The 21,832-nt window shown below is 41.7% G+C and overlaps 1 protein-coding gene across 4 annotated transcripts in view; it reads right to left on the bottom strand.

The window, feature by feature from the left end:
- Positions 1–21,832, bottom strand: part of lrba (LPS-responsive vesicle trafficking, beach and anchor containing) — a 187,996-nt gene that overhangs the window by 104,092 nt on the left and 62,072 nt on the right. For all 4 annotated transcript variants that reach the window (XM_061057010.1, XM_061057019.1, XM_061057038.1 and 1 more), the window contains exons 30-35: positions 18,334–18,509; positions 16,229–16,313; positions 15,899–16,032; positions 14,699–14,760; positions 3,516–3,580; positions 1,105–1,213 (exon numbers count right to left, since the gene is read on the bottom strand). In XM_061057010.1, the coding sequence (XP_060912993.1) occupies positions 1,105–1,213; positions 3,516–3,580; positions 14,699–14,760; positions 15,899–16,032; positions 16,229–16,313; positions 18,334–18,509 (631 nt within the window). The remainder of the gene's footprint in view (positions 1–1,104; positions 1,214–3,515; positions 3,581–14,698; positions 14,761–15,898; positions 16,033–16,228; positions 16,314–18,333; positions 18,510–21,832) is intronic.

Genomic DNA, 21,832 nt, shown 5'->3' with positions numbered 1-21,832 from the left:
TTCAGGGGAGAGCCTGCAGTTAGACGGAGAGGAACGGGGATAAATTAACACCACACAATGTTTGGTTAGTAAAATCTGCCAAGCATGATCTCCAACCTAAAACTACTTCAGTGTGTGTGTAGGTCTGTGTGTGTTTCTATGTTTGAAAAGTAAACATTTATCCTCCAGGTTTGTTATGACAGATATTAAAATGTGATGGACAAACTTTAAGTAGTTATTGGATCAGCTCCTCATATGCTCTCAGTGACGGGAATATTAAACCCTTTAACATTTCTATCAGAGCAGTCGTAGTGTGATAGGCCTAAAGCTTCAAATTGTCTTAACTTTGCAAGCATAAAGTTCCTTTGGATCTTGAAGACAAAATATGACAGTTACAGGATCTCATGGTACAAAGAAGTGTTTAGACTGCAATATTTCACCTGCTTGATCTCAGAATCTTCCCTGATACTCCAAGGGCTACAAATAAAGAAGAAATGTATCTTATCTCAAAAGGCCTTTGGACCAGACTCTATGGAAGACCGTAGCAAAACATGTTGAAGATAAGGATTTGTTGATAGATGCTTATGAGGTTTTTCAGTTGGCCGTTGTCTGGCTTGTAACAACGTTACTGCTCATTGACCTCACCTCAGAAAATAACCTGATCTGTGCAAACTGTAACTGCATTATACCTCCAGCTAGCTATAGTACTAAAAGCTTCACAGATATTACATGCAGGTTTTTGGGGCTTTTTTGTGCCTTTGATGGAGAGATAGGACAGTGGAGAGTGTTGGAAATCAGGGAGAAAGAGAGTGCGGGAAAGGAGCCACAGGCGGGATTCAAACTTGGCCACCCGCTTGGTGGAAGACTATAGCCTCCATACATGGGGCGTGCGCACTAACCACTGCACCACTGCACCACCAGCGTCCCCAAGTTTCTGCTTTTAGTTGAGAACTTCAATGTTGTTTGTGTCATTCAAAACTTGGAACGGCTAACACCTGTAAAAATCTAAATACTTTGCATAGATGTACATAAATATTTTGCACATCTATGGACAATTTGATTATCTTAAAGTCTAAGAAATGGTATTAATGGTTTCTATATTTCACATAAGTTTCAGCATCTTACCTCAAACTCTGCGTGTTTATGGATGTCTTCAGCTCTCTGTCTGCTCAGGATAAATTCGGCTTCATTTGCGACACGGACCAGGTGGTCCTTCATGGTGTGACTCAGCAGCCTGTGGGGAGAGGGCAAATGGACATCAGTCCAATGGGAACTGCATAGATGTGTTAACAATCCCTATACTTTCTTTACAAATATATATGGATTTCAATTGTCTACAGTCCTAGAGGGTAAATGTCAGACAGATGCTAAGAAACATCATAAAATCCTGAGGTTCAGAGTATCTGAAACATCTGTTCAACACTGCAATATCTGCTAACCTAGAGATGGAACAGCCATGTAATATCCATAAAATGTTGAACAAGAGCTGTGTAAAATAAGCAGAAAATCTAATTTGGAAACAAAACTGAACCAGATAGATCTTCTAAAAGAGGTGCAGTTGCTAATTGATTTGTTAATGATATGCATCTGACAAGAGGGAGGATCTGTGCCCCATGTTGCTACATATGTAGTCTTCCTCCCTCTGCTTATCAGTGATAATGAAACATGCATGTTATGTGTGTAAGCATGTGTGTGTGTGTGTGTGTGTGTGTGTGTGTGTGTGTGTGTGTGTGTGTGTGTAGGTCGAAGGAACTCCTCTATAGCCCTAAAGGTCATGACTGTGCAAAGTGGAACAATAACAGACTAGAGGCCAGAGAGGAGGGATGGGGCATGCTGGGACTGACTGTTGGAAAAGGGGGGGGATGGGGGGGATGGGGGTTAGGGGCAGAGGGATGACTGTAACCTAAGCCTGCTGTTTCAGCACGGGGCAGCAGGGGAGCGGAGGTGCTGGGGCCTCTGCAGCCTCTATGGTCCCGTCGAGGCCCCCCGCTATCAATAACTGAGTCACTGCAAAACAGAGTCGTGGTACTAAGGTGTGTTCTTATTTTGTGTGTAAAAATGAAATAAAATACCCAAAGTTAGGTGATTACTTTAAGGTTTCTTCAAAGTTCATCAAGTAACATTTGAGACCTTTTAAAATATGAGCAGGGATCAAAGGCAGAATATTACATTCTATTACATCTGTTTTTATTCAGTATTTGCTGATTTCCTGATGATAGAATTGATTAAAATAATTTGAGTTGGATCTTTCCCCAGTTTATCAGAAAAAACAAATTGTCTTTTAAAAAAAATCCTAAACCGAGGTGGACTGCAGTATTGTTTAATCTGAATTTAATGAATTGAAAAAATATACAAGATTGCTTTAGAATTTTACAACTACCGTAAAACTTCTAGTTAATAGCCCAGGTTTTTTTTCCACTTCAGTCTATATAATGACCCTGCCTTTATTTTGGACATGCATCAAAACTCGTGCAGAGCAAAGATGGGAAAGACACTAAAATATTAAATGTGAAGTTTATTTCGGACATGTGACAAATTTACAAGAGAAAGAAAATTTAACAGTGTCCAAAATTAGGACAGGTAAAAAAGCATGCAAACCTGCTTCACTGCCTGTACACAGACAAGCATTATCATCCCCCCATCTCTTTTAACTAGACTTAAAGTACACTTTCCTAATACGGTCGCACCTATATGGGGTGTTTGAGATTAATACCTGTACTGGTTAAGGAGTCAGATAGGGGAAAAAAGTACAAGTTGTGACATGGTGTTCTATATCAACTCATGTTTTATTACATACATCATTCTGTCTGTCTTGTACAGATGTCGTAGTTCATTTTTAATTTTTTATGCTGTGCTGTTGTCGCTCCTTAATTTTGCACAACACAAACTATTTCGACACTAAATGCATCAGGACCTTTAATTAAGAGCTGCCTTTATTTGTCAAAACTTGTAGCAACATCAGACTCATAAAAGGGACTGGGCCTTAAATACTGATGGGCTTTTATTTGAAGTTTTACGGTGCTTAGGATATAATAATGTTGTGAATGTTGACTTTTATGAACTAATTTGGGGATGCAAGAGTCTTATTTGGAAGTGATGCGCAGGCTGATATTTTGACATAGTTGAAAAACAAACAGAAACAAAAGTCTGCATTTACTGACAGATGCACAGTGAGAAATCAACAGCGATTTCCCGAGTGTCACAGAGGAGCCGGTGATCAGAGGCCCTGTCACCTTCTACCTAACCTCTCCTTTTCCCCAATCCCTCTGGGATGAGCAGGTATTGAATGGAGCCTAGAACTAAAGGATCTTCGACCTCACTCTCCCAAGCTGCTCTTCACCCCCCAGAAACATTGATTGTTTTCCAGAGTTCTGAATAACTATCCCATCACATGGGCTTTGAGGATCCTAGGGGCCCTAGGGGCTTTGATTTGATTCAGGAATGGTGAAATTGAAAAGTGGCAAATGGGAAAAAGGTTTGGAGGATCATGAAGATGTGCTGCTGCAGAGACAGAGGGCACTGTCAGAGTTACCTACCTTCCTTCGTTGACCAACTCGATAAAGGCGAGACCTGCGTTTTTCTGGATGGAGTTCTGCCATTCCTGCAAACATACACAAAAAATAACAATGACTGCATTGAAATACACTAACCTGGTTACAGAAAATAATTCTAAACATTCTCTATTGAATCTCACAGCACATAGAATAATAAATAAGGAAGTTTGGAAGCAAATGATTACACTAAGTTGGGTCCTCACCACCTTAAAAGGGAAAATATTGACGGAACCAGCCAAGGTATATGTCATGGTACTGTCTGTGGTTAGAGCCGGTAGAGCAGACCCCCCATGCACAGAGGCTATGGCATCTTGTCGCACCGGTACCAGGTTTGACTCCCCGGTCCTTAAGCTAATTGGTGTATTTAATCCCCAATTCTCTCTCTTCCCACATTTACTTCTCTCTCTCAAGCTGTTTTATTGATTCAAGGCAAAAAAGCCCTACTACAGGAAATATTTAATGACACAAGAGTCTAATCATTTTTACAGATTTTCTGGAAAATGCACGGTTGTTTTATCATTAATTTATTACTCTATATTTTTTCTTAAAATAATCATTAATAGCTTTATCGACACTCTTGGAAAACATCCATCCAAATATCCTGACAGCCTACAGCACACGGCATCTTGAACTTGATTGATTTTGGTACATCAACAGTCCAAAGATTTTCACTTTGAAATCAAAGAAAGTCAAGAAAATTGTCCGTCATTTGCTTGAATAATTACTTCAAAAATAAATATATGTTCAAAATAGTTACACATCAATGTGCAGTCTTTCAACAAAACTATTTTTCAACCCAAGAAAAAAAAAATCATTTTTGAATTCTAAGGTGTTCATAAACAAATCCTGTTCTTGGGTAAATCTGAGTGAGTCCATGTCTCTAAACTTACCCAACACTATCATATAAAAACTCAAGGTTTATTAGGGTCTACTGACTGCTTTGTTCAGCACAGGCTACATTCAGTGGCAAACTAGTGGATAGAAGGCAGAGAGCTGTGTCGTGAGTGCATTTATCACATGTAAACACACAAATTTCCTCCTCTTTGACTTGCGTTATGGTTCGAGGTGTCAGTCTAAACAAGCCTGCCGCAGCCGTGCGCAACTTTAAATCCTCAACTCTGAGGGGACAACGAGAGAAGGGAAACTCGACGGTCATCATCTCTCATGTTCTGTTCAATATTTCAACACCTTCAACGCAACCGTCAAAAGAATAATAAAGCAACAAGGTCATGGGGCCTGTCTGAACCAAGCAGCACTCCCCCCCCCTTCCTCTCGGGGGAAATGGAAAAATATGCACGACAAACCTCAAGCTAGAGGGCCTAAACTTCAAAACTACTCCTTAAAATTAAAAGATAAATTACAGTCTGAAGAACCACACCCTGTGTCAATCTGCTTCTATTTCACTATTCATAGATTTGTCATTTCTGTAATGTGTAGACAACATTAAAGCGACAAAAGTGCCAAAACAGATTCTAATTTCTAATGAGTAGGACATGTTATTGAGAAAGTATAAGAATGTGCAAGTGCATCCAAGCAGAAACTTTTTTAAACTCAGCTGTCATCACGTCTTGAGCTGATAGAGGAAACTGTGTGTTTATGTAGAGACCGGCCTTTCAGTAAACATAGAGATCCCACAGGGACGAGGATATCAGCGCTACAAGCAGGAAGGAAAAAGCTCATTTTACCAGAGCTTCTTATAGACAGCCAAACATATTTGTACATATATGACAACTTTCAAAACCATACAGCGTACCCCGCTTACCAGCACGACTAGTAAAACCAATCACAACAAAACCATTCTTGTGAAATGCCTGCGTACGATCACTCTGCAGCCAACTGCACGTCATACAGACAACAAGCTAACACTGAACCTAAATTCAAAACTGCTTTTTGTTCTGCAGAACCAGATTGGCATTGACCGTGTTTACAATGTATTCCAAATAAAGAGGGCACAGAGGGAATAGAAGTCTGGGCTCGGAGCGTAGTGCCTGCAGAGGGTTTCTGCGGCATGGTTTGGCCTCAAAGGAAGTGTGTGAGAGCAGCCTTGGGGCCCTGGAGTTTAACGGAGACTGTAGTTGAAGGACATTATCCATGAGTGTTAGCCTGTGGCCGTGGGGATATTCCAGCCCGGTTAGACTGTGCGAGCTGGATTTCAAATAAACACGACAGGAAGAGGGGCCGTAAATAGAGCCGGCGCTCCCTGGAGAACCAGAAAAGCAGCGACATTAAATTTCCTTTATGGGCTTTCGTGAAAAAAACTTTCTTCTCGAGATTCTTAAAACTGTAAACATGAAAGCTTCCCCAGCAGTAATAAAAAAAGATTATCGCCTAACTGCAGCTTCGGTTTCAGTTCTAAATTAGGTTTGACGAACGGGCGTATATCGCCATTGGCATTTCCTGGACGCAGACAAAAGGTGATAGCAAGACTAATGGTGTCATTGTGGGCTAAGAAATGGCTCCCCTAGTTGAATTAAAAAAGCAATGACCCTGATCCGAGGGACATCTTGCAGTGACAAAAAGGAAACGGGGACAGGTCAGTGATAGAATATTGGATTTTGGCTGCCCTGGTCAGCGGTGTCACAGCTTTTATGACCGCAAACGGGGGCCATGACCACAGCTCTCCTGATGAGAAGATACAAGCAGCCATTTGTGACCCCGGACCTTTAACCTGACCTCCTGAACAGATGATAGGACAGAGAGGGAGGGCTGTCCTTAGATCCCGATAGGAAATGTTGCCAATGTTGTATCAAGCTGTAAGTTGAAGTGTTTCTATTTCCTTATGAATGAAAGTTTGAGTTTATTCATGGAAATGCTCAATCCTCGGGTTAATAAGACAGCTCTGTTTTGGTCTGGGCTCAATGACGATGGCATTGAGTTTAAACACACACGCCATGCACTTCCGTCATTACAGCTGATTATCCATAATCAACATCTAAATATACCACTACCAACGGTGAGAAAACACAGACCTCCCGAGCCAAATCGCCTTTCAAACATCAGGCTCGCCACAACACAAGGAAAACATTTTCCGACACCGAAGAGAGGAACGTCTCGACTCTCCCGAAATAATAAATAAGTCACTTGTGCTTTTCCGTGGCATCACTCATAATCACAAGTATTTGTTGATCTGAACGGCTGTGGGACTACAACTTCAGATGAGAAGAACAAGGCATTAATCCTCGTGTCATGTGTGGCATAGCAAGCGGGAGCTAAGTTAAAGAGAGGGAGAGCTACTGATTGTTTGGTTGATGCGAGGAGTTTGATCAAACGGCGACAAAGAATACGACTGCAAAGAGGCAAAGAGATGAAAACTAAATAACAATAGAGTATATTTTCTATTTGTGTCAGTGACCGCTGTGACGTTGAGGTTTCTGTGACAAATGGGATATCAATAACAGGTGGCGCATATGGAGATGTTTTGGAATTAAGCTTTTGTGTATTTACGACTACAAAAACAGGACAGACAAGGAAAAACATGTTGAGCTTGTGTGAGTGACACACGTTCTTACGAGCAGTAATTTCATATCAACTACAACTAAGTATAGAGCCCAAGTGTGAAGATGAGTTAGAAAGACCATCAAAAACAGAACATTTTAAATCAGATATGTAATTCACTTTGGTTTGTTTGACTGATTACAGTAAGAGTAGATGCTGCTGTGTTGTGTATCTTGTTTCAATAACACCGGTGTGTCACCTCAAGTCCCCAAGGTCCCGTCCACATGTGTGCGTTCACATCGAGTCTGCTTAAAGGAAAACAGACACTCATATTGGTGTTTGCGTGATCAAATTCACAACTGAGGGAATATTTACTGATGTCCAAATATTTACACTGCGAGTCTCCAGCAGCTTCATGGACTCACACTTTCATGGCTACACTAACAAGAGTGGAAAATCAGGACCTAAAACCCCCCCCGAACACCAAACAGACGAAAGAAAAATACACGTTGGAACGCTAGATGAGTGCGTGAACGGTATTGTTTCAGGAGTGGAGAAAAAAATTAAATCAGACACTTTTTCTTTCACACTTATCATGAAACACATCTGACAGTTTGGGTTTTCAGTTGAATGTCAGTGGGTTTTAATGATATAGGAGCAGAAGAATATTTAAACACTTCACAGCTGTTTAAGTTCCAGAAAGAACAGATGGTCAGCCCTGAAAGTGAAATGAAGTCATCTCTCTGTTCAACAATATTTCCATGATAAGACTCTTCCATGATTAAATGAATGTGTCATTACTAAAGTGTAAAAGTGAAGACTTTTTAGTGCAACCTTACATAACCCTGATATCAAAGTAGTCTCACATGTTTCTTCTAGTTCCAACAAACCTCACCATCTGTTGACTTGTTTTGTCTGTTAGTGGGAGCCAAAGGATGTGTCTGTGTCTTCACAGCTTGTCTAGTTTTAAAATACATCATTGTTTCACATGACAGATTTAGTGTCAGATCTAAAGGAATTTGAGTAACATAATTGCTAAGTGTAATTTAATATAAATACTGATGTCCTGCCAAGCCCACATGCTTTAGAATTATGCCACAAATCTGCACAATTCACGAGAACATGTATGTGCCTATACATGTCAACTCAAGGAAGCTAACCTCATCAGCGACACTATATCCAAAGTCAAAATATCCAAAGTAGGATGTCAGAGTGAAAGCGCTACAGCCGTATTTCTTGATTGTGTCTCAGTATAATCAGGCATGACAAGATTGACATTTCCTGGATCTGAATGCAGGAGAGTGAATCCAAACGAAGAGGCCAGGTCGTGATTTTATCAGCATTACGGCTGAGTGAGGATAGCAGGGGGAGAAACCACATGAGAATACAGTGCAAGGTCTTAAGGCCCTGACACACGAAGGAGACTGTCGGCCTTCGGTGAGCGGCCGTGGCCCTAGTTGTTGCGGTGTGTCCAGCTCCGTCGCTACCCGTCGGCCCCAGTTGGCCTTTTTTTTTGGTCGATTCCACATGTTGAATCGGCGTCCGGGGTAGGAATCTCTCTGATTAGCTGTTAAGCCTAGCGAAACAGGAGAGCCAGTGCACGAGAGAAATACGGAAGCACCTCTTCTTTTCTAGTTCCACTAATAAAAGACTAAGGGCTGACAACACCAGTGCCATATTCAACTTTTTATCAGACATTATTCTCCATTAGAAGTACCTATATTACGAGTGTTGCGCGACAGCGGTGAGAAAATTGTTTTCTTGTATACACATTCTTCCTCGTCCTCTTCCGGTTTCCCCTTTTTTGGAATGACGATCACAGACTACCGCCGCCTGCTGGCATGGAGAGTTATTGCCACTCACACATGCGCAGAACGTACATGGTGGTTGGCCGTCGGCTGTAGTCTTTGCGGTGTGTTCTAGTGACAAAAGCGTCACAGGCACTAGTTCTTTGCCGTCTATATGGTGCGCGACCTGTTAGGTAAAATACACATCACACTAACAATGCCTGTCAAGAGGACACTGTTGGGAAATGTAGTTATTGGAGAAATGATTGTGTTTTGTAGAAATAAATAACCAAATATTAGAGGGCTTCTCACAGCACTACGAGTGGAAAACCAAACTGAAAGCCACTGAATCTTTTCTTCTTTTGGGAGTCTTCTGTCTGATTCTCTCCTCACAGCTAGGCTTCACTTCCTGTCAGACAATCCTCCCTAAGACCCCTACCTCCTCAAACACAACACACCCCGCTGCCCTTCATCTCTGGCTGCATAGCTGCCAACGATAGGGGGCCTGCAGAATTAAGTGCCAGTTGGTGTTGCGGTGTTTTCTCTACGTCCCGCAGGAGGGTTACCTTTTTTTGAAGAATAAACAGCGTGATGTTATCCTCTGAACTACAGAGCGATGGCTGGGACACCGAGCCGCGTGGCACGGCTGTAAAGGGGCACTGGAGCAGAAAGCGGGGTGAGGGCAAACAGGGAGGGAGGGAAAACTAACACTTTTGATTTGCACTGATCTTGAACCCTGCCTGCCTGTTTAACTGCACAGTGGGGTGTGGGCCCAGCTGTGAGCAAAATGATGGGGAAAGTATTCGTGTCCCCTGGTTTCATCGCATTCTTCACCACTTCTCTGATGCACCACGAGTGGTTCATACAACAAGGTCTGCTCATGATCCATCAAAGCCTACGTTACAGGGGAGAGGGAGGAATAGAAATAGATAGAAATGGCTGTAAAGCAAATAAAAATGTCTTACAGCAACATAACTTTTAAAAGAAGTAGCAGACACACAGCTTGTTAATAAACTTTATCCTTACAGGGATTTTTTCTTTAGTTATTTAAGGTGTATGTTTAACCTGTAAGAATCAAGGAAGTTTATGGCATTCCAGAAACATGTTAGAAGATGATAAAGGGAATGAAAATAGGTGCCGGTACTTGAGTCCTCATTAGCCGAATACCCACAAGTATGAAGCCACAATAAAGAAAAAAACTTCTTGCGATATTTTTCATAATATCACAAGAATAAAATCCTTATAATAAAAGAAAAATATCGTAATATAACACCTTTTTTTAATAAAATCACAACTTATTCTAAGATTATTATAAGGCTGCCTACTGGACCTCTCTTCTTTGGAATATATTCAGTGTCCTGCAGAGTATTGATACTGACAGTGTTGTGTTGGTGAGGATAAAGATTGAATATTCAGTTATTTGTGAAGCTTATACTAAAGAATTGCTAAAAGATTACAAGACACTCTATGTTTCTAATTTAGAGAAAGGCAAACAGCCCCTCACTATTCTTCTGATAAATAACATAAATGCTAACCATACTAAAATTGTGACTTTATTCTCACAATATTACGACTTGTATACCTTAATATTGTGATTTTTTTCTTTTTAAAGTTAAGAATTTGTTCTCCCTGGGTTTTCCCCAGAAAAATGATGACTTCATTTATGTAACATTTCAAACGTATCTCATAATATTCCAACTTTATCATCAGATTCTCCATTTATTTATGTGGCCTTCAGTGTCCATCGTACTACAGTACTATATAATTTATTACTATACATATAATATATATATAAACTATTCTTATGACCAAGACATTTATGCACAATAGTAAATTGTAAAAGAAAAAAGTGACTCTGCCAAATTCTTTCAGTTTTCATGGCTGCTAAGCTTCAAACTTGTTCCCTCGTGTCTCAGATTCTGCTATTGATTGTGTTCAGCATGAGGACCGTGCACTCACGACTTGTCCCCTGACTGCAGGGGTTTAAACTTCAAGGCCTCTGCCACTTTTCCTCCTAACCTGGAGGTCAGAGGGTCAAGGGTCAGGAGGAGCCAAGTGTTTGGGGAAGTCAATGTCTTTGTCCCCCGCTGACTGGGAGTGAGAGGTGCCCATCTGTTTAACAGGTTAACTCTGGGGAGACTGGCTGGGAAACATATGATAATATGTGGTCAGAGGATTAGCGAGTTAACATTGATGTCATTGAAGTATTATTAAGAGATTATCCCGCTCAGTGCACCAGCTACCCAAGTTTAACAAACCACTTGATCTAAAATAACATAACACACTAACACTTAACAGTGAATGTCTTTTCTTGTCAAAGTAGAGTATAGTGAGTATTCTGCTGCTGTCCAAACACAGTGGGGCTGGATAATCTGTTTGATAATTGCAATCATAACATAACCTTAATGCCATAATATCATACCAATATACAATGCACACAATGCTAATTAGCATTAGCAACCCAACATATGGCTTTATGGCATGAGCAAAGGTATTTGCATTTCTAATCACCATTTGAGGTAGGTGAAAAGAGTGGTTTCTTGGCTTGACAGTTCAAGAGTAAAATAAATATTAAAGAAGAAAAGCATTTTCTTTATATGTAAAATAAGTATGTTTAACATGCAGTATATTTCTGAAGCATGCTTAGCTTAAGGTATATCTGTTGATGTGTGCAGAGGAGCAGTCTGTCCTATCTGGGATTGACCATCATGAAACCAAAGCCCCTCCACCCCACTCCTCTCTCTCTCTCTATCTCTCTCTCCTCCTTCCTTCCAGTCCAGGTACAGGAAGCATTTCTGATAAATGGCAGTACGATGGATGGGCTGACAGAGGGGCCGGACAATAATGGCTGATCTACAGGACACAAATGCAGCTACTGAGGAGATTTATGGGCCTCTGCTCATCGCAGACTGTCCAGTAACCGATGAGATGATTTCTCAAAGCGCTGGACAGACGGCAGCGAGCGCAAAAAGGAAGAGCTCTTCCTCTCGTCCCAGCGCATTATTTATTAATCAGATGTTTCGGGTGGAAGATACTTGAAGAAGTGCACCCAGGAAACGGCACCCTGGTTGTAAACAAGACAAAAGATGGGCACAAACAAGTGTGAGAGGGTGAGAGGGAGAGTGAGCATGTCAAGGCATATGAGGGGCATCGGAGGGGGGGGGAGAGGAGGAGAGCGGTTCTTTAGATGCAAGACCCTAAATGAACATGGTTGGCCAGAGAAAATATGTTTTATATAATATGCAAAAGCTACTAGGCAGCAATCACATTCAATAACCTACAAGTCTTGGTATTAACATTTCAAAGAACTTAAAGCCTTAATGACTGCAAAACTAGCACCATATTTATCTGAGCTTTTTAAAGGACAGGGAGGAAAATGACAACAGTTGAAAGTTGTCAAGGGAGTGTTATAACAAAAGAGAAGCAAAATGCTACTTCATGCTTGTATCATTGCCCATAAATGTAAATATTGTTATCTAATAATATAAAATATAACATGATTTATATGTTACTTAGAATACAGTAAAACGAGTGGCTCTTAAGCAACTCTGATTTAATTTAAACGCCAAAAAAATCTCTACTTCCAGGTTCTTTAATGAGAATATTTGATGGTTTTGCATTGTCCTACATTATTATTTTGTACTGCTATTCAAGCAAAACAATCTAAACATCTCAACTTGTGCTTATTGACTTCTAATACCAAAATATAAAGTCTTAAACACAGTACATCTTTGATTGAAAATAATGCAGGTGCAGATACAGTAGTTGTCAGCTCCCTCTGCATTTAGAAGCAGACTCTGTTGGAGCTACAGTATATGATGATCATTAATCCTCATTTTGTATATTCAGCAGTCTGTGAGGATCAATATAAGAGTGGAGAACAAGCTGTCTCGCCACCCCAACAGTTAATGTCTGATCAAAATGGTCCTTTAATTAGGAGCACTGTTGTAGTTGTTTGAAATCGGGGCACTATCAAACAGCGGTTTACAATCCCCTCCTCAATGCCAAGGTGATGTGGTGGCCAATGCGACTTTCAGAGGATCCCTGATTAAAAACTGCTCTGCGGTCCCTTGCCTCCTGACCCTTCACCCCAGCTCCACTCCATCTCAAAGCTGGGGAAATTAATTAAAATTTCACAAGAGATGGTATCGCATCACATTTGGGATGAAGGTGCAGGACTGGTGGTGAGAGGGGGGGGAAGAGAAAAATCAATCAAAATCATCTTCATCCGCTCCTACAGCTGGTTAGCTTAAATGCAGGAAAGGAGCTACAAGATGGCCACAAAGGTTCTTCCTGTGAGTGGATTGAGAGCTTCCTGTGCCAGAGGGCCCAGCAAAGTCTGCTAAATAACGTCATCAATCACAGCGCTGGCTCACTCTCACTGCCCCACAAGGAGAACAAACACACTAATAATTATACATTGTAATTTAGCCCAGAGGAAAGTCTGTCCCTGTTCCCCCCCCCCCCCCCCCTTTATTCTCCCCAGTGGAAAGCAGCGTATCCCCCGCGCTCCACCCACCCCCACCCCCCCACCAACCCCTTTCCTTTCTCCCTTTACACAACAATAAAATTACATTTGCATTAGCAGTGAGAGAATTTGGTTGGATGATTTATTGAAGCAATCAACACTATGCTAGCCAATCCTTGGTTCGTACACAGAGAGAGAGAGAGTGTGTGTGTGTGTGTGTGTGTGTGTGTGAGACTGTGTGTGTGTGTGTGTGTGTGTGGGGACTTGAGGTATGAGCCATGCAGCAGAGCAATCACCAAGATTCTGCCTTTGATTAGATTAGCATTAAACAACACCCTGACAGATATGACAAATAGGTGCATTAGAGCCTGTCAGTCTTCTCTCTCTCTGCCTTTCTATCTAGCTCACACTCTGGCTACTCCTTCGTCTGTGGACATTAAAGGGCTCACGTTCCCCTCCCGGTGTCCCTCTGGCACAAATCTATGCGTGGCTCATGACATCCAAACAGATGTGTAATCTGACTGTATTACCTTTTTAGAGAAGAAGCAAAGTGAATAATGGGAACCAAACTGGTTAGGGGTTAAAAAGGAGGAGACAGTGGAGGGGGGGTAAAGATGACGGGTGCTTTTTCTTTTTGAAAATAAAGCTGATAAAAAAATTTAAAAAAGCCAAGCGCAGTGGTGAGGGAGGCGTCATTAATCAGATGTGTTTTTGTATTATTGGAGATCTTTGTTTCCGTGAGTTGTTTTAAATGGTAAAGAAAGACGCAGACAAATAGGGCCGGAGGGGAGTTATTATCTGTTGTCCTTGTCTCAGGATGTGTTTGTGTTTTTTTGTTTGCTATACCATGAAAACAAGAGCATTAGACAGAACAGACACACACACACACAGTCGCATTTACTGTAGGTAGAGATGCAAAGTAGAGCGTGCACTATATGTTGGTTAACACACCGTAACTTAATAGCCTTCAGTAGCTTTGTGTCTCTTAATGCTAATCAGCCATCCTGGAGTGATCTATTGACATCCCCGATCATCGATCTGCCCACGCCTGCTTATGATCCCTGAATTAGTATTCATGAATCCAGCAGCAGCTAAATAAACTTGGCAACAAAACACCCACAAGATAACAGAGCCCAGAGAGATAATCAATGCAAAGCACCATCAAATCTACATTATCCCTCCTCATCAGTTTGGCCAGGCCACAAGGGCCAAAGGTGACGTGGACAGGTCGGCCACCCTTGACCCTCAAACCAATATTTGCAGCCAGAGATGCCTTTTCTCCGGTTTCTCTGCCCTCGCTTAGGATTGTTGAGGCGAACGTGCAAAAGGCAGACGAGGTAGTGTGGAGGGGAAGATAAGGCGGTCGGATGGCTCACTGTCCACTCTGGGCTGTGGATTTACTGCACTCAAGGTGAGCCTGATAAATCAGAGGAGGAAGACAGGGGGGCAGAAAAAGATATAGATGCCAGACTTGCCTGTGAACACAGAAGCATGACGAGCTCCACCACGGAGCTGCTGGACTTCATACACACCAGGCCTGGAGGAATAAGAAGGAAAAGTCAGTGAAAAAAATGGAAATTTCACAATAAATTTTGGCTTATATTTGATACCGGTAAAAAAATCAAAAAATCAAATGACATCAATACCTTACCAGAGGAACAAAATTTAAAATCTTAGGCATTTAATATTGGGTAATATTTTGTTATTTTCATTACCAAAAATTGCAGGCGAACTCCTGCACACTTATTCAATTGCACAAGACGTTGGCAACGTTTAAAAACATTGCCCACATGTTTGTGCAAATAGGACAGTGCTGCCTCTTTCGCTAGTGGAAGATTTGGGTTAAAAAACATGGCTGAAGATCTGTAATTTTTTATAAAGCTTTGGTACTCAATGGTTCTATTGATCATTTAAATAACAGAAATTGTAAAATTTTATAACATGTGGCATCAAAAAGTACTGAATATTATCACAATTTGACAAAAAAATAAATAAAATGTATTTCCGTAGTACTTGTGGAAATAAGTATGTGCTACACACACACCGAAATACACAAAGATGACCTAACCCTGAGCCATCTGCAAGGCACAGATAGTATTGATGGCCCTAATGAGCCGACATGATGTTACTGTAAACTAATACATATTTGGGCCTTGTATTACAGGCCCGACTTGGCCAGCATATGTCCCATTGATCCCTCATGGCGAGCCCTGGGCTTTTAGAGGGCAGGGGGCCACTAAAGTGTCCAGAGTCTGCTGCACAGACGGGAAGACGGCGGAGTAGCCTTTGGTCTTTTACCGTTGCTCTTCATATGACACATGCACCATCACACATTCATGCAAGGAGACACACACACACCTCCCCCTGCCTTTTTGTCAGGCCCCCATGCAGCTATCAATCAACTTTCCATTTTGTTTGGTGGCAGCAGACATCCCAAACACTGCTATTAGTGGCCTGGCCTCTGACCCGGACCCCTAGAAACCTTCACCACGACTAGCAGCTCTTGGCTCAACGCACACTCATCAAAGTATTAGATGCACAACAGCATGAAGATGATATTACATTTTCATGAGGGGAACAATTAAGTAAGACGCATCGTTCTTCAGGGTCTACGACGATGCAGCGAGTAAATGTGTAACCTTTTTTCAAAAAACTGGATCTTGACCGGATCTTACTTGTGCCCTCAATAAGGAGCTCTTGTCCATGGCTGCCAAGGAGAGTCCGAGAAAGAAAGGGCGCAAAGTCCACAAAGATCTCCCTCAGTAGAGGAGCAGCCTTCTCCAGAGCATGCTCCAGACGCTCTGAGATACTGGAGATGTATTCAAACAACACAAAAACACAAAACAGTGAGTGCACTTGGCAGCAACTTTGAAATATATCAAGAAATATCAACAATAGGTGCATAAAACTGGCTGTTTTTATATTATGTGTATAAAAAGCTGACTCTGTATGCTTGGGTGTATGCATGTGTGTGAGAGAGAGATGGAGAAAAGAAGATGAATCACCTCATATTGGGGGCTGTGTTCTGGGTCACAGGGGAGAGTGGGGGGACAGATGGCAGGCTAGCGCTGGCTGGAACCTGGCCGCCTGCTGCAGGGAGAAACCAAAGAACTCTGTTATTAGTCTGGATGTTGGACAGGAATAAGACGCTACACACAAACTCACACACACACACACACACACACACACACACACACACACACACACACACACACACACACACACACACACACACACACACACACACACACACACACACACACACACACACACACACACACACACACACACACACACACACACACACACACACACACACACACACACACACACACACACACACACACACACACACACACACACACACACACACACACACACACACACACACACACACACACACACACACACACACACACACACACACACACACACACACACAATGTATACAAATGTATAGAACGGGGGGAATTTATGGTCAAACGGGGCAAGTGGGGGTATAATTTTATGGTTAGATAGTGGTATGATGCAGTCAGTGCACAATACATCTTCCTTATCAATTTACAATTCAGAGGTTTTCAAGATGGAAACCTTTAAATGTTGCACTGAAAGACTGGTAATGTTTCAGCTGCTGTCATACTTAAATAATGAGATCATTTTTTTTTAAAGTTCAGCCATAAATCAAAGACTTGCATAGTATTAAATATTTAGTTTTGAATTGGTTTTAAGCCTGTATGAATGTTAAATAAATAAAATTTAAAAAAACTTTTTTTTACGAACTGTTTTCACTCATTAAGTCATTACATTCCATTTTACCCCTCTGGGTTGTTTTTTGTGACCGTTTCATTATAGGACTAAAAGGTGCTTTACGACTTCATTCAAAAGACAAGGTACAAAGTCCGTGTTTGATTGATCTGGCAGTAAATTCACTTCCCTGTGGCTCATAAATAAGCTAATGCCCAGCTGAATATGGAGGAGGGGATTCCTCTGGTGTTTCAGTGGGCTTGTTTTTCCAGCCGGGACAGTCTCCGAGCAGGGATAACTCTTTAGGAATGACAGACAGTGCAATGTGGGCTGGAATGTGTGTGCATATGTGTGTGCGTGTGAGTGTGAGTGTGTGTGTGTGCGTGTGTAAGGTGTTAAGCAGCGCCATGTGGGCCTGGTGAGAGTCTCCCTCTCGAGCTGAAGTAGCTCCTTCAAACAAAGAGGAGTAAATGGACGTCTCCATTAGTCCTCCCACTGCCCCACTAAAAACACACGCGCGCTCACAAAGCGTATTTACTCAACTCCGCTAACTGACACGCAGCACCATTTTGCTAACAGCTTTAACAGATATTATTCACACGCAGGTATTCACATATACACTCTCTAACCTGATTTTACGACTAATTCACAATCTCCTTAAAACACACAAATGACATCCTATTTTACTCCCTCCTCTCTTAAACTCACATACTGTAGACCCTCCTACTCCATTAATCACATTCACACATGCAAAAAGGTGACAAAGGATCCCTCCTATCATGATTTACTGTCCCTGCTGAATGAGAGTTGCTTTGCTCGTAAAGTTGCAATAAAATGGTATTACTTCAATATGTTATTTTATTGATACACCTTAATTCATCCTGGTATCTCCAATTACCCAAGTATAATATTTCTAATAGTAGGAAAAGAAAATAATTTTTCCATCAGCATCTCCAAAAGCAATCATCATTATTTAGTATATTTTATTATTCTAAAGTATTTTACCTTTATAAACTCTAATCTCATAAAGCCAAAATGATTGCTGCTCTAGGAGTTTCTGTTAAATGAGTTCATCTCTGCTACTGGAAAGATGTCTCCTTAAGCCTTTGATAACTGGATTGTATTGTACAAGTTCAGCAGAATTATTGTGCCGAACACACAGAGGAGCAAAAGCTCTCAATAAATATTGATGTTGTCATAGCAAGCTCACACAGGCAAAGACTAACATGCTCCCACACAAACAATGCCCTTCTTATATTAAAGCTTTTCTGTCTCTGTGCAAGTGTACGCGCTTGTGTGCGTGTGTGTGTGTGTGTGTGTGTGTGCGTGCGTGCGTGTGTGCGTGTGTGCGTGTGTGTGTACGCACTTGCTGCAGACTCTGCAGAGGTGCTCTGGGAGGCATCTCCAGAAGATACCACAGCTACGCTGTCGATAGGTGTCCCGCCAGACACAGAAGCCGCAGCGGTTGCTGGGACGGGAGTGGGAGCGGAAGTGCCTGGAGACGGTGTCATGCCCGCTTTCTTGGGTGCAACGATGACACTTCTGTAGAGACACAAAATAAATGATTACTGGTAATTTAATTGTAAGAATGCACGTTAAAAAAAACAGGTATGTCAGAAATTCCATATGAATGGAGGGCCACTTTGTTTGGGCAAAAGAATCATGTTGCCAAAACCAAGCATGTATCTGAGGGACTAACTCATTAGTAATAAGACTATTAATGATTTTCTTTACCACACAGTCCTTATTTCATGAGAATAAATCAGACTTTTAAAGAAAAAAAAGTCCTCTTGATTGTTGATACAGTCTCAAACATTTTATTTTGTGTTGTTTATTTCTACACAAGGCTTATGTTTTCCACTGCCACAGCACATGATAAAATGATCTGCAATGAAAAGCAAAACATCTGCAATAAAGAGAAAATATTCATGAAACTGCTGTTTTCCCTGCAGGAAATACAATCTAAATGTTTCTAAGGTTCCTAATTTCAATATTTAGATTTAAAACAATCAGATTAAAGACAATACCTTTCAATGTGTGATTCAGGATTTTATATCAAGCCCGAGCACGTAGGTTTAAGTTTAGCTTTCTGCAACCATTGACAGCTATCTTGAATTTCTTAACACAGCTATCTGCGCATGCATTGATAAAACTGCTCCTTCAGATGTCCATCCAGCACAGTAACAGGCAGCGTTTCTAGTGGTGATGTGGTACAACTGAGTGGAGTTCAATTCCCGTCCGGTAAACAGCAGATGGGAGGAGAGCAGCATGCAGATAAGCTGTCAGTTAAGGCCTGGACACTGACAGACCACTGGCCATATCAAAGAGAGCCTGGCCCTGCTTATCAGTGCTGACACAGGGGGAGAGCGGGGGGCTAATCATTGGCTACTGCTACCTCTCAGAAACACAAACCTCGGCGGGATTACCAAGATATGCACGCATACATGAGATGAACAAGATCGGATAGAAAAACTACAGACAACAGCGCTAACACATGAATCAGTTGTGTCTGAATGCTTTTCTGGAACACAAACAAACACGAGAGGATAGTCGGGTCTGGATCCCTGTGGTGCAGACAGATACCTGGCTGCAGTATCAAAGGCTGTTCTCAGCTGATTTAAGGCAGCTGATCAGATCTATTAAAAGTTACTGTGAATGTTAAACCTCTGACAGTTGACCTTTGCTTCGAGGGGTCTTTGATTTCAGAAAAAAAAAAAAAAGAAGTTGCGCACAGAGCCAAGGGGCCTGACAGGCGTGTTTAAAATGGAAACACACACTGAGAGGGGCCAGAGTGACACATCAAACTGAAGTTGTGATAGAACAGAAAGTAATCAGTATTGATAGCCAGGCAGGGTGGAGATAAAAGTTTCTGGTTCTAGTTCTGGATCGTGGTATCAGAAACGAGGGCGGTGCTGATGTGAAGCACCCTAAGTGTCAACAGCCGGGGAGAGAGATGAGGAGACTCCTGCTGTGTGGAGGAAGGGAGAGTGTGTGTGTGTGACTATAAATATTTGAATATATGCATACGAATGTACAAATAAATGCACGAGTGTGTCAGTGAACATGTCTGTCTATGTGTTTGGCCTTCCATCTGTTCCACAGCAAAGGTCCAGTGAATTATTCAGCAGGTCATTAGCCACACTTATCATGAGTGGGCCGCCCCAGTCGATTAATCAGCCGTCAGCGGCCCCACTCAACCCACAAACAGGAGCCCTGGGTTGAGTGTGTGTGTGCGTGTGTGTGTGTGTGTCTTTTTGTGTGTGCTGAATTATTTAAAGGCTTTAACCTACAATGGATAAGTGCAGTAAACACTGTGATTCCAGTAATCTCAGCTATTTCAGGTAAAACAAGTGCGAGAATCAGAAGTGTCTTTGTGTGTGCGTGTAAAAATATCATTCTCAAGAGGGTTAAACTCAGACCTCGACACATGTGAGGGAGGGGAGTGTACACCCCAGAAGAGCTTTGATCTCCTGCGTCAGCCTTGTTTAACGCATCGCTGTGCACTGCGAATGTATAAATGTAAATCGCTGACCGTCCACGCAGACACACTTTCATAAACGTGCTCCTTTTAAATCAGCTCTAATAAAGTTTCTCCAGCTCTGATTGGACTATGATGACTGGTCTTGGAGGGGCATGACCTTGATGACATCGGTGATTAATGAGCGTGTAGCAACTTGGACCTGAGGGCTTCAGTGAATGAGAAAAGAAGGATGTCGTTTCATTTTCAAGCGTGTTTGGAAGTGTGTGCGCAAATAGGACATTGTACTGGCAAAATAACACATTGTATTCACGATGTTTGCAAATAAAACAATGATTAGATGATGGAGGGGGCAGTGAATAAAAGTCACATCATTTAAGACATTAAGTTTGTCAAGTCAGACATCATAAAGCAGTGTTTGTCTTGCAAAATGTGAGACATACAATGGAGGTAATAACATCTGTTTTTCTGACTTAAAGTCTTAATTTTCTTACTTTGTTGGTATGTATATCTTTAAAGGGTCTAGGAAAGTAGTACTCAAAATAGAAAAGTGAATGCTTTATGTTGTTTAGTAGTCTGATTCTTTCACAGTGATTTGGTTACCAGCTGGTATCAGGGCTGAACATCTTTTATGTGCCACTATGACATGAAAGTATCCCTCTTATATGATTGATTGATTGATTATCCACATAATAACATCTAAAGAGGCTCTTTTAACAGTCTGAACAAAGTTAAGTTATTTAGTTAATTGAAGAAATGTATAAAGGGTATAAACAGCTGCTATAATCTATCTCCGTAACACTAAAACAAATGCATGATTTTTTTCAAAACATCAACAGGTTACCATTAGCAGCTTGCCATTTTGGGGCAGGATCACCAAGAGGTGCGTACAAACTTTTCTTTATCCTCCTGTGCATTCACAGTTCATGAATACTCCATCCACAGAAGCTCACGTTTATGCATTGGGATTAGAAGAGGGAGGGAAACAGCCTTCACTCTTCCAGTTGTGTTTGTGTCTGACATGCTTAGCCTCTTCCTAAGCAGCCCATTAACAACACTTCAACATCAACACAACTCATCTGTACATCAAGTCTCACATGCATGTCGACTCTGCTGCCAGGAATGCAAACAACTGCACCATGTATATCCCAAAGTCTAACACACACATATTCTGCTGAACCATGCAGCCTAAATCACCGGCTTGTACAATGACACTGTTTAGTTCTGGTTAGTGTCAGCAAATATTTGCAGACTGGCTGTCATAACAGGGGCACGGCTGAGAAATGGATGGGAGAAATCCAGCAGGTCCCAAATGGCAAATAAATCAGAGGGGATACTTCACCCCCTGACCACAAGCTCCCCAGTTTTTTTATCTGGGCGATCCCAG

Source organism: Labrus mixtus, chromosome 2 (assembly GCF_963584025.1).
Source record: "Labrus mixtus chromosome 2, fLabMix1.1, whole genome shotgun sequence".
NCBI classification, from domain to species: Eukaryota; Metazoa; Chordata; class Actinopteri; order Labriformes; family Labridae; genus Labrus; species Labrus mixtus.
This window is presented reverse-complemented; position numbering and strand designations above follow the sequence as displayed.